The sequence below is a fragment of the Protopterus annectens genome, chromosome 7.part1 (assembly GCF_019279795.1).
Source record: "Protopterus annectens isolate FY-2018-M chromosome 7.part1, PAN1.0, whole genome shotgun sequence".
NCBI lineage: Eukaryota > Metazoa > Chordata > Ceratodontiformes > Protopteridae > Protopterus > Protopterus annectens.
Window position 1 is genome coordinate 303,205,666 of NC_056740.1, and position 14,562 is coordinate 303,220,227.

Consider the following 14,562-nt stretch of genomic DNA (forward strand, 5'->3'; position numbering starts at 1 on the left):
ACAAATGACTGGTGCGAGAAACATGGCCTCAAGCTGAATACCAAAAAATGCATCATCATCCTCCTTGCAGAGAGTGACGTCCCCACAAATTATCACATTATTAACAATGTCCTAAGCACGCCATCAGCCGTGAGGGATTTGGGCACCCAGGTTGATAGCAACCTGACTTTTGACCACCATGCTGCTTCCATTGTACAGAAAGCTTTCTATTTGGCCCACCTCATAAGTAAGGGTATCTCATCCAGGGACAAGGAGGCCATAACAACCCTGTATTCTTCCCTTATAAGGCCCATTACTGAGTACAACACCCCTTTCTACATGTGCCTCACAAAGCACATGCAGCAGCTGGAGAGACCACAGAGGTTCCTCACCAGGGGAATCCAGGGCCACAAACATCTACCCTACACATATAGGCTAAAAGCCCTGTCCATATACTCAGTTTCATACAGGCTCCTCAGAGGTGACCTGTGTCTGGCATACAAAGCAATCGCAGACCATGCCTTGATAGGACTGCTGCATATCTGCAAGTCCAGCTCTACTCAAGTAACCCACACGCACAACCTCAACATGGTCTGTGACATCAATAGGACTTGCAGGCGGGACAGATTTGTGTCCCAGAGACTCTGCCATTTGTGGAATAGACTCCCTCTATACGTCAAGCAGAGTGCCTCATTTACCCCTTTTTAAGTGCAGCCTGGATAACTGGACGGGAAAATACACCCCTGGGATTCCACCTGTGTCCCTGCTGGACAGGGGTGCTGATTTGTCTAAACATGGGCTAAACTCTTGGCTAGGCTTATAAGCACCTCAGGGCCAGTAGTCTAGTAACTTCCTATGATTATATATATATATATATATATATATATATATATATATATATATATATATATATATGAGTATATATTATTTTCTGGAAAGAGTTATTCATTTGATTTGTAAGAATCCATGTCTATGGTTTACAACATTTAAAATAGGTGGGGGGGCTATACCCCCCACCCCCTTACTATATATACTAACTCCACGATCGCACTACAGTGGGGAATAGGGCATATACCTGTTTAGACAAAATGAGTTTGTCAAATGAGTTTTCAGTGAAGTGAGCTTTCAGTGAATTGTGTTCAGGCAATTTATTTTCAGTGAAATGAGTTTTCTTCTAAATGAGCTTCAATGAAATATGCTTTCTAGCAAAGTAGACCCATATATATATATATATATATATATATATATATATATGTGTGTGTGTGTGTGTGTGTGTGTGTACTTTCCTACAACAAAAATTCACTTTTTCGAAATGGGAAAGTACATCCCCACTTAAGCGAAAATGCACTTTAATGAAAGTGCACTTTCGCTTAAGCTCACTAGACCGAACCTACCACACCACAATGGAGGACATTGAAAAACGGGCTATGTCCTCCACTGTGGTGCAATAGTCACGGACTTAGGGTTAGGGCATGGGGTCAAGGTAAGGAGATAGCCCTACTAACTATCCCTTTACCCTAACCCGTGCCCTAACCCTAAGATCCGTGACTATCGCACCACAGTGGAGGACATAGCCCAATTTGGAATGTCTTCCACTGTGGTGCGATAGTCACGGACCTTAGGGTTAGGGCACGGGTCAAGATAAGGGGATAGCCCTACTAACGTTCCCCTTACCCTAACCCGTGCCCTAACCCTAAGGTCCGTGACTGTTGCACCACAGTGGAGGACCTAGCCCGATTTGGAATGTCTTCCACTGTCATGCGGTAGTCACGAACCTTAGGGTTAGGGTAAGAGGATAGCTAGTAGGGCTATCGCCTTACCATGACCCGTGCCCTAACCCTAAGGTCCATGACTGCTAGACTGTACGGTCTAGCAGGTTCACGAAAGTGCACTTTCGTGTTAGTGTGGGTGTGCTTTTGAAGTTCAAAGTAGTGAACTTTCTTTCTTCAAAAGTACACCCATATATATATATACGTATACTTCAGTGCCTGCAAGTATACATAAATTGTGTTAACAAACTATATGGTTACTGATCAGTTATCAGTACATCAGTATTTTTAACTTTAACAAAGTACGCAAAAGGAGACTGAAGTCACCATCTTCCACTCCACCGAAAGCAAAATACATCTGTTACTCTTTTCAAGTGTAATTTGGACAAATGTATGGGTAACAGTAAATTCACCCTGATTTAGCACTCCTCTCCCTAACGGCAAACATAAATGTTGCAAAGTATCTTTCTTCATCCCATCTCTGTGTTACTTATAGTCAAAGGCTAAAAACTAACATGGTAATGTAAGTCTAAGTTTTTAAGATTCTTGTAGATCAGTAGCCTGGGAAATACCTATGAACCAGTGAATGAAACCCAAAATTACAAGAAGAAACTCATTAACAGCTCATAACTTTAATCCTGTGTGTTAAACTGCCAGATTGGTGATAAACTGTCAAGTGTTTTTACAAGGCAGAAATTCTACTTGTAAGGAAACATTAAGAAAAGTGTGCAACAAAAATTAAACAGAACCCACCAAAAATCATACATGTCTGAAATGAAGGGAAGAAAGTCGTAACTGAATGCATATAACAAACACTTTTATCTATGTGTCAAATCTTTTTTCACTAAACTTGTAGCTGCCCTGAAACACACATTTCTACAGTGAGGGGTACATTTCAGCACAGTTTTTTACATTACGAATCATTGACCATTACAGCTGTATCTGTCTGTCAAATAAAGCTGGGTACAATACGGGGGGGGGGGGGGGGGGGCAGCAGTTAAAATGTCCTAAATAAATATGAAAAGTAGAACTTGAAAAGGAAATAGTCTGCAGACAGCAGAAATGTCATGGATACATAGCCCAGACACAAACTGTATTAAATATGAGTATTCATTTAACATAAGTCTTCTTTGATGTTGATATTTTTTTAGTCAAAACCTGAAATGGTACTTTTACAGTGCATATGTGTGTGAGTGAGGGGGCATGGGCAGAACCTGTACAGAAAGAACTAGCACCATAAGATAAAGATAGCAGAGATGTGACCTTGCACATCTCTTTTGAAGGAGTTATCTACTGATATAGACTTGACTGTGTAATAAGAAGTAACATTTTAAGGCAGTAGTGTATTCACTCAGACACCCAAAATTTATATTTGTATCACATTAGCATTCATCTGTTCTCCTGCATATAAAAAAATTGTAGTAATAGTAGTAAAACCATAATTTAATGAATTATCTGGCCAACATCAGAACCACAACCAAACATCACCTAAATTGTGGTAGTAAAATCCATACATGGATCCATACAATCTAGTCATCTTTTTTAACTGACAATGCTGGCTGGAACCTGACCAAAACATGCAGACTGTTCACCCAAATGTGTGCCAGGTGTCAGATATGAGCAGAATTATACAAAGCACAGTGCTGCTCACTCCCTTTTACATTTTTACATTTTACTTAAAACAGAAGCAAGTCCGTGTCTCTTTCCAAACAATAAATTTAGTGGCACAGGTGTTGTTGAATTCCTTCAAGTCCCCTCAACTAATTAATAGTGAAAGAAATCTTAATAATGAAAGTTTTGTAAATATTGTTTCATCGCAGTTAACAAAGGTCTTCAGGCAGCAAAACTCAAGTTACCTTGGATTGATTTCCAAACTGATAAAAATAATGTGCAAGATGTGCATTCAAACCCATGAAAACATTAAATGAGACAGAATGTTACTATGTGAAAGCAAGCAACACAAGAAAACAGTAGTATTATAAAATGACAGGCTTACAGATGTTCTTCGTTTTTCACTGTTGCAGTCATCACATTTGGGTTATCTCTGCCAGGGTATCCCTCGGCCGGCCAGAATACCAGAGACTTAGTATTTCTGGGTTAGTTGCTGTCGCTTGAGGACTGATGTCGTCGTCAGTAGTATAAAGTAAGGCAGCCGACGCCATTACATCAGTCTGTCTTGCCATGGAGCCCGAAGCAGAAGCAGTTCACACAAGTGCCATTCGGCCTGTACTTGAGTTTCGTCTAACGAACTGAAGCTGAAGTCTTCTAAAGCTAAGTAGCCCATTGGGGATCCTTTTTTCTTGCTCAAACCGATGTCAGAGAAAGTTAATAATTGTCTCGCCTGTGGAAAACAAATGCCACACCGAGACATCCACTCTTACTGCATCACTTGTTTAGGCCCAGACCATGACGTCCCTTGTTGTAGCTTCTGTGCTTTGTTCAACACCAGAACTGGACATCTTCGGGCCCTTATTGTAGCCAGATATTTTCGCATACAGTCCTCGAATTCCGATATGGCTTCGGTAAGCCATCTGACAGCAGATCTTCTGAAAAACCATAAAGATAAAGACAGAGACCGCACAGGTCCAAACCTACCGACAACGCTTCCATTAAGCTAGTTCTCCGGTACTCAGTGAGCCACTTTCTTAGCCCTTGATGCCCGCTTCTGGTGATTCGCAGGCCACTACCGAGAGCCTTTCGGAGTCCAGTATGCCACAAAACTCTTTTTCTACTAAGGATCCTGTGGTCATCTCAGCCTTGGATGTGTCCGGGGCTGCTGAGTAGGCACCTGCTTCCGAGGAAGGCCTTCGCACTACCGAATCTTGACTCAAACCGATGTCTTCTTTCACAACTACCTTTCTTTCTAATACTACCGAGTTTCTCAGGCCCAGGGTACGAACCACACCCAAGAAACCGACGACCCACTCTCAGGTGCCTGCTACCTTGCCTCAGTCTCAAATGCTTAAAATGTCGGAAGACCTTATCATGCTGATCAGGGGAAGCCAAGCTACCCCCTCCAAAAGGAAAAGAGATCTGTCCCCTGTAGTTTTGTCTGTACAAGACGTAGATGAATCTGATGCATCTGAATATGAAGACATGCAATCCCTTTCCACTTATGAGGATTCTGATGCAGAGGATTCCATTCCTTCAGCCTCTCCCCAGAGGATTTTTCCTTTAGGGAAACCCTGCATACCTTAAAGGAGCATTTCCAGTGGGAGAGTCAGGACTACCCTCAGTCTAAAAAGAGACTCAGGGAATTCCTAGATCTTCCACAATACAGACCCTTGGCCATCCCTCCAGTCCTGGATGTTGTGGAGGATATTTTCCTCGAATCCAGCTTAACTCCTCATGCTTTTCCTCCTGCTCCCGGAAAACCAGACAGGTACTATAAAGTCCCTGACTCACACAAATATATTTTTTAAAAATCCCTACAGTTGACCCTGAGGTCATTTCTCAAGGGCCAAAAGGGATTATAGCTACCTCTGCTAAGAATCCCACTCCCTCACACAGGGATTCCCGAGCATTGGACAGATGGGGTAAAAAAGTATACACCTCAGCTACTCTTGCTATCAGGGCACTAAATTGTCAATTCCATATGCTAAAATTTCAGCAACATACCTTGGAACTCCTTAAACAAAAAAATGGCTTCCTTTCCTGCTTGGGCAGAGTCTAAAGATTTACAAGAGTTATTACATTCTGCAAGTCGAGTAACAAAGCTTGCACTGTGGTTTTGACGCCCTAGAAGCTTCTTTCAGGGCAGCAGTCAATGGATCTGTCTTTAGAAGGCATGCATGGCTTAAGAAACAGCCCTTGCCAGACTATGTCAAATCTAAATTGTTGGATGCCCCCTTGCACAAAGATAACTTATTTGACACTAAGGCTGAAGAGGTCTTAAAAAAGATGGAAGAAAAAGCTAAATCTATGCAAACAGTTAAGGATTTCTTGCAGCTCCAGCCCCCTAGGTTCAGCAGGAATTGTCCCTCCAAACAACGGTCCTTTGCTGCTCCTAGTAAACCGGCCCAGCCTAGGCCCCGTGAAAGCAGACCCCCCCAGACAGCAGCCCCAAGGAATGCTGAGATCTAAGCAGTGGACTACCTCCACTTCAAAACCATGGAGTTCTAAGCCATCACCTTATGTTAAGAACTCACAATGACTCACTCCCCCCCACCCCCGCTCACCTTCACTTACCACTAGCAGGAAAACTCTCCTGTCACTCAAGTACCTGGGCCATCATTACCAAGGATCATTGGGTTCTGAACATTGTGTCTCAGGGATACAAACTTTCCTTCCACACCCTTCCAACCCCAAAAGGGTTCCTAGACCTACCACCAAATCATTGGGCAAAGGCACAAAAGCAAATCCTTTCCCTGCTCTCTATGAGGGCAGTAGACCATGTTCCTGCAGAACAGATAGGCCAAAGGTTTCTACTCCAGACTTTTTCTGGTGCCCAGAAAAGAGGGTACCTGGCACCCCATCCTTGATCTATCCATTCTAACCACCTTCTTGGTGATCCCAAAATTTTCATCCTCCAGCAGCTGCTACCCATGCTGTCCAAGGATGCTTGGCTAGCCACCCTAGACCTAAAAGAGGCCTACCTCCACATTCATGTCAGGGAATCATGCAGGAAATATCTCCGCTTCAGGGCAGGATCTCAACACTTTCAGTTTTCTGTGCTTCCCTTTGGCTTATCTACTGCTCCCAGAGTTTTCACAAAATTTCTGGCTCAGACCGTTGCATTTTGCAGACAAAGAAATATTCAGATTTACCCATACGTAGACAACTGCCTTATTCAGGCAGACAGCCAGGAAAAGCTGCTCAAGCACCTGGTCTTTGTAAAGACCCTACTAACTTCCCTGGGGTACACAGTCACTGAAAAGAAATCCAAACAGGTACCCATCCAAAGGATACTCTTCCTGAGCAAGTCTGGACACAGCATCCCAGATGGCATACCTTACTCCAGAGAAACAAACTTTCCTGACTGCCTACTTTTCTCAACTAGCCACCAGGCCCCAGCTAACTGCAAGGAAGATCCTGTAAGCTCTGGGGTTCATGGCATCTTGCATACTACTCATTCCATATGCCAGACTGCACATGAGGAAACTTCAGTGGTACCTAAAGAGCCTTTGGTGCCAACTCTCTCAAGACCTGGAAACTCTTCTACCTATAATTCCTTGCCTCAGAAAAGACTTTTTTTTGGTGGGCAACAGCATGTTTCCACAAAAAGGGACTGCCTTTCTCACCACCCCCCACCACCCAGACCCTCACCACAGACGCATCAGACTAAGCTTGGGGTACACACCTGGACAGCAGGTGCATACAGGGCCAATGGATCCCACAGCAAATCCCTCTGCACATCAGTCAACAAGAGATGATGGCTGTGCAGCACGCCTTGATAGCTTTCAAGCCCCTTCTTTCTCTCCAGGGGCACTCCTTATCAAAACAGACAACACCACTATGATGTGGTACATCAACAAGCAGGGAGGCACTCACACCTACCCTCTATGCAGGCTGGCCATGACCCTTTGGCACACAGCCTCTGCCATGCAACTACACCTGTTAGCACACTTCCTACCAGATTCTGTCAACTCTCTGGCAGACCAATTAAGCAGAAATCTTCTGGACCCACATGAGTGGCAACTCAGTAGAAGTACCTTCAGCCTAATAACTCAGAAATGGGGAAGCCCAAAGGTCGACCTCTTTGCCTCCCACACCAACCATCAGCACAGCAAATTCTGCACCAAGGAGCATCACTGCATGGCTTGGAAAGTGGATGCCCTGTCCTTCCCCTGGGTCAGTCTGTCGGTCTATGCCTTTCCTCCCCTACCTCTCATCCCCAGGGTACTGCTCAAAATAAGGGAGGAAAAACCAAGGACCATTCTAATAGCTCCAGACTGACCCAGGCAGCACTGGTACCCCTTGCTGCACAGCCTGTCCCTGCTACCCCCATGGCATGTTCCTCAGATTCCAAGCCTCCTGACCTAGAGGGAAGGGGAATTCATGCAGCCCCAATTGCAGACACTCGCTTTGGCAGCTTGGCTTATTCCCTAACCCTGAACCAATCTGTCAAGTAAACAGGTTCTGGATGTTATCCGTGAGGCCAGGCACCCTAGCACCAGAAAGTCTTATGCTGATAAATGGAAAAGGTTCTGCATTTGGATCCCGGCTAAGGGAGCCAATATGGCACAGCCCTCCCTCCCTCTCATCCTGGGTTACTAAGCTGACCTACTACACAGTGGCCTCTCTTTGTCCTCTATAAAAATTCATGCCTCTGCTATTTCTGCTCATTTTCCCACTGAGCATCCCTTTTCTCATACCCTCTGATCAAACAGTTCTTAAGAGGGGCTAGCAACTTGAGGCCACCCAGAAGGGCATCAACACCAGCTTGGGACCTTAACTTCATATTGGAAAAGCTCACCCTGCCCCCTTTCGAACCAGTTTCTTCTGCAGAGCTAAAATGTCATTCCTAGAAGACAGCATTCCTTCTAGTCATCACTTCAGCCAGAAGAGTCTCTGAGCTGCAAGGACTCAGGGCTGTGGAACCCTTCATCATCTTCCTTGCAGACTACTCCCTCAGAACTAACCCTTCCCTCATGCCCAAGGTGGTATCCAGTGTGGCTGTCAACCAAACCATTCATTTGCCCACCTTTTTTTCTAATCCCCAGGACAAGGGGGAAAGGATTCTTCATTCTCTAGATGTGTACAGACAGCTCAGATTCTATCTAGACAGGACAAAATCCTTCAGAAAGTCTGATCAATTGCTGGTTAGCTTTGCTACAGGGGCAGAATGCAAGGCCATCTCCAAACAAACCATGTTCCAAATGGATAGCACACTACATCCATTTCTGCTACAAACAGCATGGAAAGCATCGGCCCAAGGGAGTCAGGACTCACTCCACCAGAGCAGCCTCCACCTATGCAGCTTTCCTCAGAGGAGTCCCCACCAGGGACATCCTGGAGGCTGCCACCTGAACTTCTGTTCACACCTTTGCCAAACATTACCACCTGCCTCTCTTCTCTAAATCCAGGGCAGGTTTTGCCTCTGCAGTCTTGCAGGGCATGCTAGCCAGCCCCAAGCTTCCTTGACTGCCTCCACCCATTTCCTTAGTTTTGGGAATCTACCCAAATGTGATGACTGCAACAGTGAAACACGAAGAACATAGTACAGTTGTGTACACTTACCATAAATATAGATGTTCGAGTGTCTTCACTGTTGCTGTCCTGGTTACCCTCCCTTCTTCCCCCTTTTTCTTTTTGTTTCCTTCTTCCTTGTTATTCTCCTTTCCTTACAAGGGACTTATTAGTATTTTTTTTCCACTGGTGGGGTCCTGCCTCCAGAGCCTGGCCTTCTACTTTGGGGGCTCCTGATCGGTTAGGGCAAGAAAAACTGATGTAATGGTGTCGGCTGCCTTCCTTTATACCACTGACGACCTGACGTCAGTCTTCAAGCGACAGGAACCGACGCAGAAATACTAAGACTCTGGTATTCAGGCCAGCCGAGGGCTACCCCAGCAGGGATAACCCAAAAGTGATGACTGCAACAGTGAAGACACTCAAACATCTACATTTGTGGTAAGTGTACACAACTGTACTTTTTTCATCTGCACCTCCTTTTTCAATATAATCTACTTTGAAGTTGTGGAGTTTTGAAGTGTGTGATATATATTCAGTAAATTGTGAATTTGTTGACTAGCATCTGAATTAAACAAACAGTTCTTTTCTTACTCATTGTCTTGCATTAACCAAAGTACGCCTATGTAATGTGATAGATGTGATGAATACCAAAAGGAAATTATTTCATAAAAAGCCAAAGTGAAGTATAGCGATACCACCGAAACAGATGTAAGACGGAAGCTGATGGACCAGTACTTAAGTCATGTTTATTTTGTACATGACGGTCAGGGTTGGAATATAGATGGGGAAAAAAAGGAAATTTGTGATTAGGAAATTTGATGTTTGGTTGGAATTGACCCTTTCAGGTACATTTAAATGTTAAACTTGAAATAGTTGATAAATGTAAGTGCTTTTGTTACAGCTTAAAACTGCAAGTCCATGCCACTTTTTCTAGTTGAGGTGCTTGGCTGGTTATCCACTACAGATACCTTAACTTACATAACTTAACTTACATAAGAATAACTTACATTCTGTAGGTTTAAAACATTTTTTCATCCATCAGGTTAATGGCCTAATTACTGTGTTTTCTCAAGATTATAAGTGTCTAAGATGTGGCTATCCCTTTTCTTATTCAAACTATCTACACTAGGTAATGAGAAGTAATATACTGGAAAGAAACTGTATAAGAGTTCACAAAAGCCAGGTAATGTGCAGTGAAAGATGAAGCAGAATGAATACTTGGTCATGCTTTATTTGCATGTGTTCTCAGCAGTCCATTAAAGGGAAGAAAAATCATTTTGTTACAGCAAAAAGTTGACATCTAGACGTGACTGTCTTTTAAAGCCATTCTAATGAGATTCAGGATATTGAAATGGGTACTGTGTCTGTCTCACCCATAGCATAGCTAGGGCAGGGTGAGAAGGGCAGTTGCCCTATGCACAAAGTGTTGCATGGGGGTGCACTCAGCTGATCTAGATATTTCTTTAATGAAATACCTGCTTTTAAAAGTGGTTATTATATTTGTAGTCAAACCTGAGCACTGTAGCCCTCAGTGTGTGATCTAAACTGTAGCAACTGCATGCTACATTGTATCAAGAAGCTTGCTACAGTTTAAAAGCTTAAAGGAATATCTTTTTTTTTTTTTTTAACTAAAACCTGAGTGCTGTAACTTTCTGCGCAGGCAATGTATATGGTAACTGTTTGGTACATTTGTAGCAAACAGTTTGCCACAGTTTATGTATTTTTTTAACTAAAGCATGAGCACTGCAGCACTCCGTGCTGGCAGGGTATAAACTGTGGCAACTGTTTGCTGTGTTTGTAGCAAGCAGTTTGGTACAGTGTAGAAGAAGGAATTTTTTTTAACTAAAACCTGAGTACCATTGTGCTCCATGCACAGAACACTACAGTACTCAGGTTTTAGTTAAAAAAAATATATATATTTATTTTTTTGTACACTTTTAAACTGTAGAAAAATGCTTGCTGCAATGTAGCACACAGTACTATAGTTTAGACTCCAAATGGAACACTACAGTGCTCAGGTTTGATGTCATTAGAGGACAGTTGGGGGCGGGACACAGAAATGGGACTTGAATGGCTGAGCAGGAGGAGGGATTATGCATCTGACCCCCCTGGCCAGACAGGAATTTTTTTTTGTTGTTTTGTTTTGATTTTGCTCTTCAGTGAAAGAGTGTGAGGGTGGATCTGTAATAAGACTATCATACAGCAGTTGACTTATTACAGTGAAGTGTTTCTGTTTTTGCTCTTCACTTGAAGAGCTAAGGGGGTGGGGAGCTGGTTCATGCTACTGGCACAGGGCACTGGTTGAGACAGCTATGCTTCTGCGTGTTAAAGCTGTAACCAGTACTAAATAATGTTACACTGTATGTTTTACTTTCTCTGTCTTCCTGCTGAACTCTTCATACATTAAAAGTGGTTGCTGTGTTTGTATCCCCCAGAAAACAGCTAGCTGAATGTGCTAAAGTTTATATTAAGCATCATCTGAGTTGGTGTGCTGTCAGAAATATATTTCCTGCTTAGAACAGCCATAGTTTAGACACTGTTTCAAGTATAACAGAAGTTCTACGGGGGGATATCTGTGGAATGTTTTACTTTTGGTTTATGTGTCTGTTCTTTTCAAATATTGCATGTTAAAGCTAGTGCCATTAACATGTTGCTTTTCTTTAATGTTACAGGTCATTTACAGAGTGCTTGATCCAGCGATTCCCATCAAAGACCCCTACAGTCCAGCCATTCAGAGTAAGAACATATGCAATTCTGTCTTATGAAACATCTCTTTGAAAGAATAATTTTCAGTATAAATAACAGGTAGTCAATTTTAAAAGCTGTAGTGAACCCAGTACTTAGTATTGTGTACTGGTGCATGCAGACTCACACAAATATACACAGACATTTAGTATTCTCAGAGCAGTAGCCACTAAAAATTTTATTTGCTTTGTTTGATAATACCTTTACCAAGAAGGTGCAACTTAAGTGACAATGTTAAGTTGTCAATCTCGCCTTCATTCTTGCTTGATGGGTTCGGAGCCGATCCTCGGCTCCGACTCGGCACTTGCTAAGCTCGAGAGTCACTTTTACCAGCTCGAGGCAGCCCCATATCCCATGATGCAAGGCGGTAAGTACCCAGATCTCGTTTGCCGCTTCGCTGATGAGGTCCTCCTTTTGCCAGCTCCTGGTAAGTGAATTGTTACTTTACTATTTTAGCCCCTTTCTTAAAAAAAACTTAAAATTATTAGTTTTAACTTAGTTTTAGTCATTTTCTGACAGAAAATTTCCCTGTCTCCTCTTAACTTTCAGTCAGACTTCACCCATCCCATCCCCCCCCTGTTAGGGTGTGTGTGTGTGTTTGTTATTGATATTTAAGTTAATTTCTTGGACTGGTGTTGTGTGTGTGTGTTTTGTGCACCATGTCTAAAGAAAGGGTCTCAGGCTTTAAGAAGTGTGACTCGTGCTGTCAGAAGATGTCTCTGACAGACGGTCACACTTCTTGCCTTTACTGCCTGGGGCCTCTTCACCTGCAGGACTCCTGTGCTATATGTCATTCTTTTAGCCAGAGAGTCCTGCAGGAAAGAAGAAATAAATTGATTTTGAGGGGCCTTCTTAAGCCGGAGGCTCTCCGGCTAAGTCGGCCCCATCTAAGACTTCTAAGTCTTCCAAGGCCCAGGCTTCTGTGTCCAAGCCTGTGGCCTCGGCTCCGACTCATTCAGAGTCGAGATCGGCTGGAGCCGATTCTGGGTTACCTAAACCTTCGGCACCGATGGCTATCGGTGCCGACTCTGGTTCGACCACTTCGGTGTCGGCTCCCATCGGTTCTGACCACCATGTGGCCCAGGCATCGGTGTCGGCTCCGATCGGCTCCGACACCCTTACTTTTATGGCCGTATCGGCTCCGGCTGGAGCCGATGCATCAAAGCTACTTGTCGGTGCCGATAAGTTGTCGGCTCCGACAGTTTCTGTGGTTTCATCAGCTCCGATGGTTCCTTCGAGGAAGAGGTCGAGGTCCCCTTCCTTGGAGCCGATATATTCGGCTCCGGCTTCGCCTCTCCTCTCGGAGCGGAGCCATCGGAGCCGATCTTCAAGGTCATCCAGGCTTTCTGACCATGATTTGGAGAGAGTGGTCAGTAGATTACTAAAGTCACAGGCACTGGCCCAAATGCTACATAGTCTGTCTCAGCAGACGACTATTAGTCCACACCCCATTGCAGTTCCTCCTTCGACTCTACCCCAGAGTTTGGAGTTGGAGTCTTCGGGAATGGTTTCTGCTATGGCTGAGGGACAGATACCCCCTTCTGCTCCTTCAGCCTCTACTCTTATCTCCTCTTCGAGACCTTCCTTAGAGGGATTCGGTGGCTGGGCTTCCCTGGTCTCCTCCGAGGGGGTGAGTGGCATCGGACCCCTGTCCGAACCCGCTCTTCCCCTTGGAGCCTCGGCCTTGGTGAGCTCGGCTCCGACATCTGCCTCGGAGCTTTCTTTTTCGGTGGGTCCTGGAATTCCTAGTTCTTCGGAGCGGGTTCTCTCGGACCTTCGTGGGAGGGGAGCCTTCGAGGTGATGAAGAGTGTGCTGGCCACTGGTCTCAGCCAGCAGTCTGTTCCCTTAGCTTCTCCCTCTATGGTGCCTGTTGACATCTCTGCCACTTCTCTTGCTCCAGGACCCAGAGATCATCCGCCTCAGGTTTCCCCACTGGGAATATCCCCCTCTTCCGAGGATTCTCCTGATTTGTCGGGAGATCCTCCGCGGAAGAGGACATGTAAGAGGAAACACGTAGACTCCCCCGAGTCTATCACTTCTGATACTGACTTAGATGAGTCAGAGGGATCCCCAAGATCCCCCTCTGAGGATGTCTCCTTCTCAGACATCCTAGAACTCCTTAGACAGAGGGGAAACTGGCCCACCAATAATCCCTCTGAGGATGAGTCAGTATACCTGGAGGCGTTTGGATCTCGGCCCTCCACCTCCTGGGTGTCTCCGCCTTTCGACCCCCTTATGCAGGTTATTGCTTGAAAGGCGTGGGCTGCTCCTGACTTTGTAGAGCCAGTCCCTAGGAGGCCTTCTAAATTTATTACTGCCCCGACTGACAAGCAATTCCTTACAAAAGGTGTCCCCGTTGATGCCATGGTGGTGTCGGCTGCCACAAAGAAGGAACTTGCAGATCCTTCCGTACCTGTCCATCCTCCTAATAAGGACTCTAGGACCATGGATAGATATGGTAAGCAGATGTTTTCTTCAGCGACCTTTGCTATGCGTTCGCTGAATTACCTATGTCACTTCACCAGACTCCAAAGGGATATTCTTAAGGAGCTAGGTGAAGTTGTGCAGGATCCTACAGCTGCAGGGGCTCAGGAAAAAATTGCTTCGCAGCTAGGAACCCTTAACTCCATTGCAAACTCCTCCATGCGGCTGATATCATATGCTGCTGATGGAGCGAGTAGGGCCGCAAGTACAGATGTGGCTCTTAGACGCCAAGCCTGGATGCGGCTATGTAATTTTGCAGATCCCTTTAAGGCGTCCTTCACAAACTCTCCCTTTGATGGTTCAGCTTTGTTTGGCCCTCAAGTGAAGGAAACGTTGACCAGGTGTGAGCAGGACGGCAAAACTCTTTCTGCCGTTGGAGTCCGTTTTTCCACCCCTTCTAGACCTTATGCCAAAGGACAGAAGGGTGGCAAAATGTGGTTCCGCAAATCCCAA

At 44.7% G+C, this 14,562-nt stretch overlaps 1 protein-coding gene across 1 annotated transcript in view; it reads left to right on the forward strand.

Moving 5' to 3' along the window:
- The window catches only part of LAMB2 (laminin subunit beta 2), a 3,750,789-nt gene that overhangs the window by 1,412,434 nt on the left and 2,323,793 nt on the right, over positions 1-14,562 (forward strand). Inside the window, exon 6 of the mRNA XM_044078730.1 lies at positions 11,552-11,615. Coding sequence (XP_043934665.1) covers positions 11,552-11,615 — 64 coding nt within the window. The remainder of the gene's footprint in view (positions 1-11,551; positions 11,616-14,562) is intronic.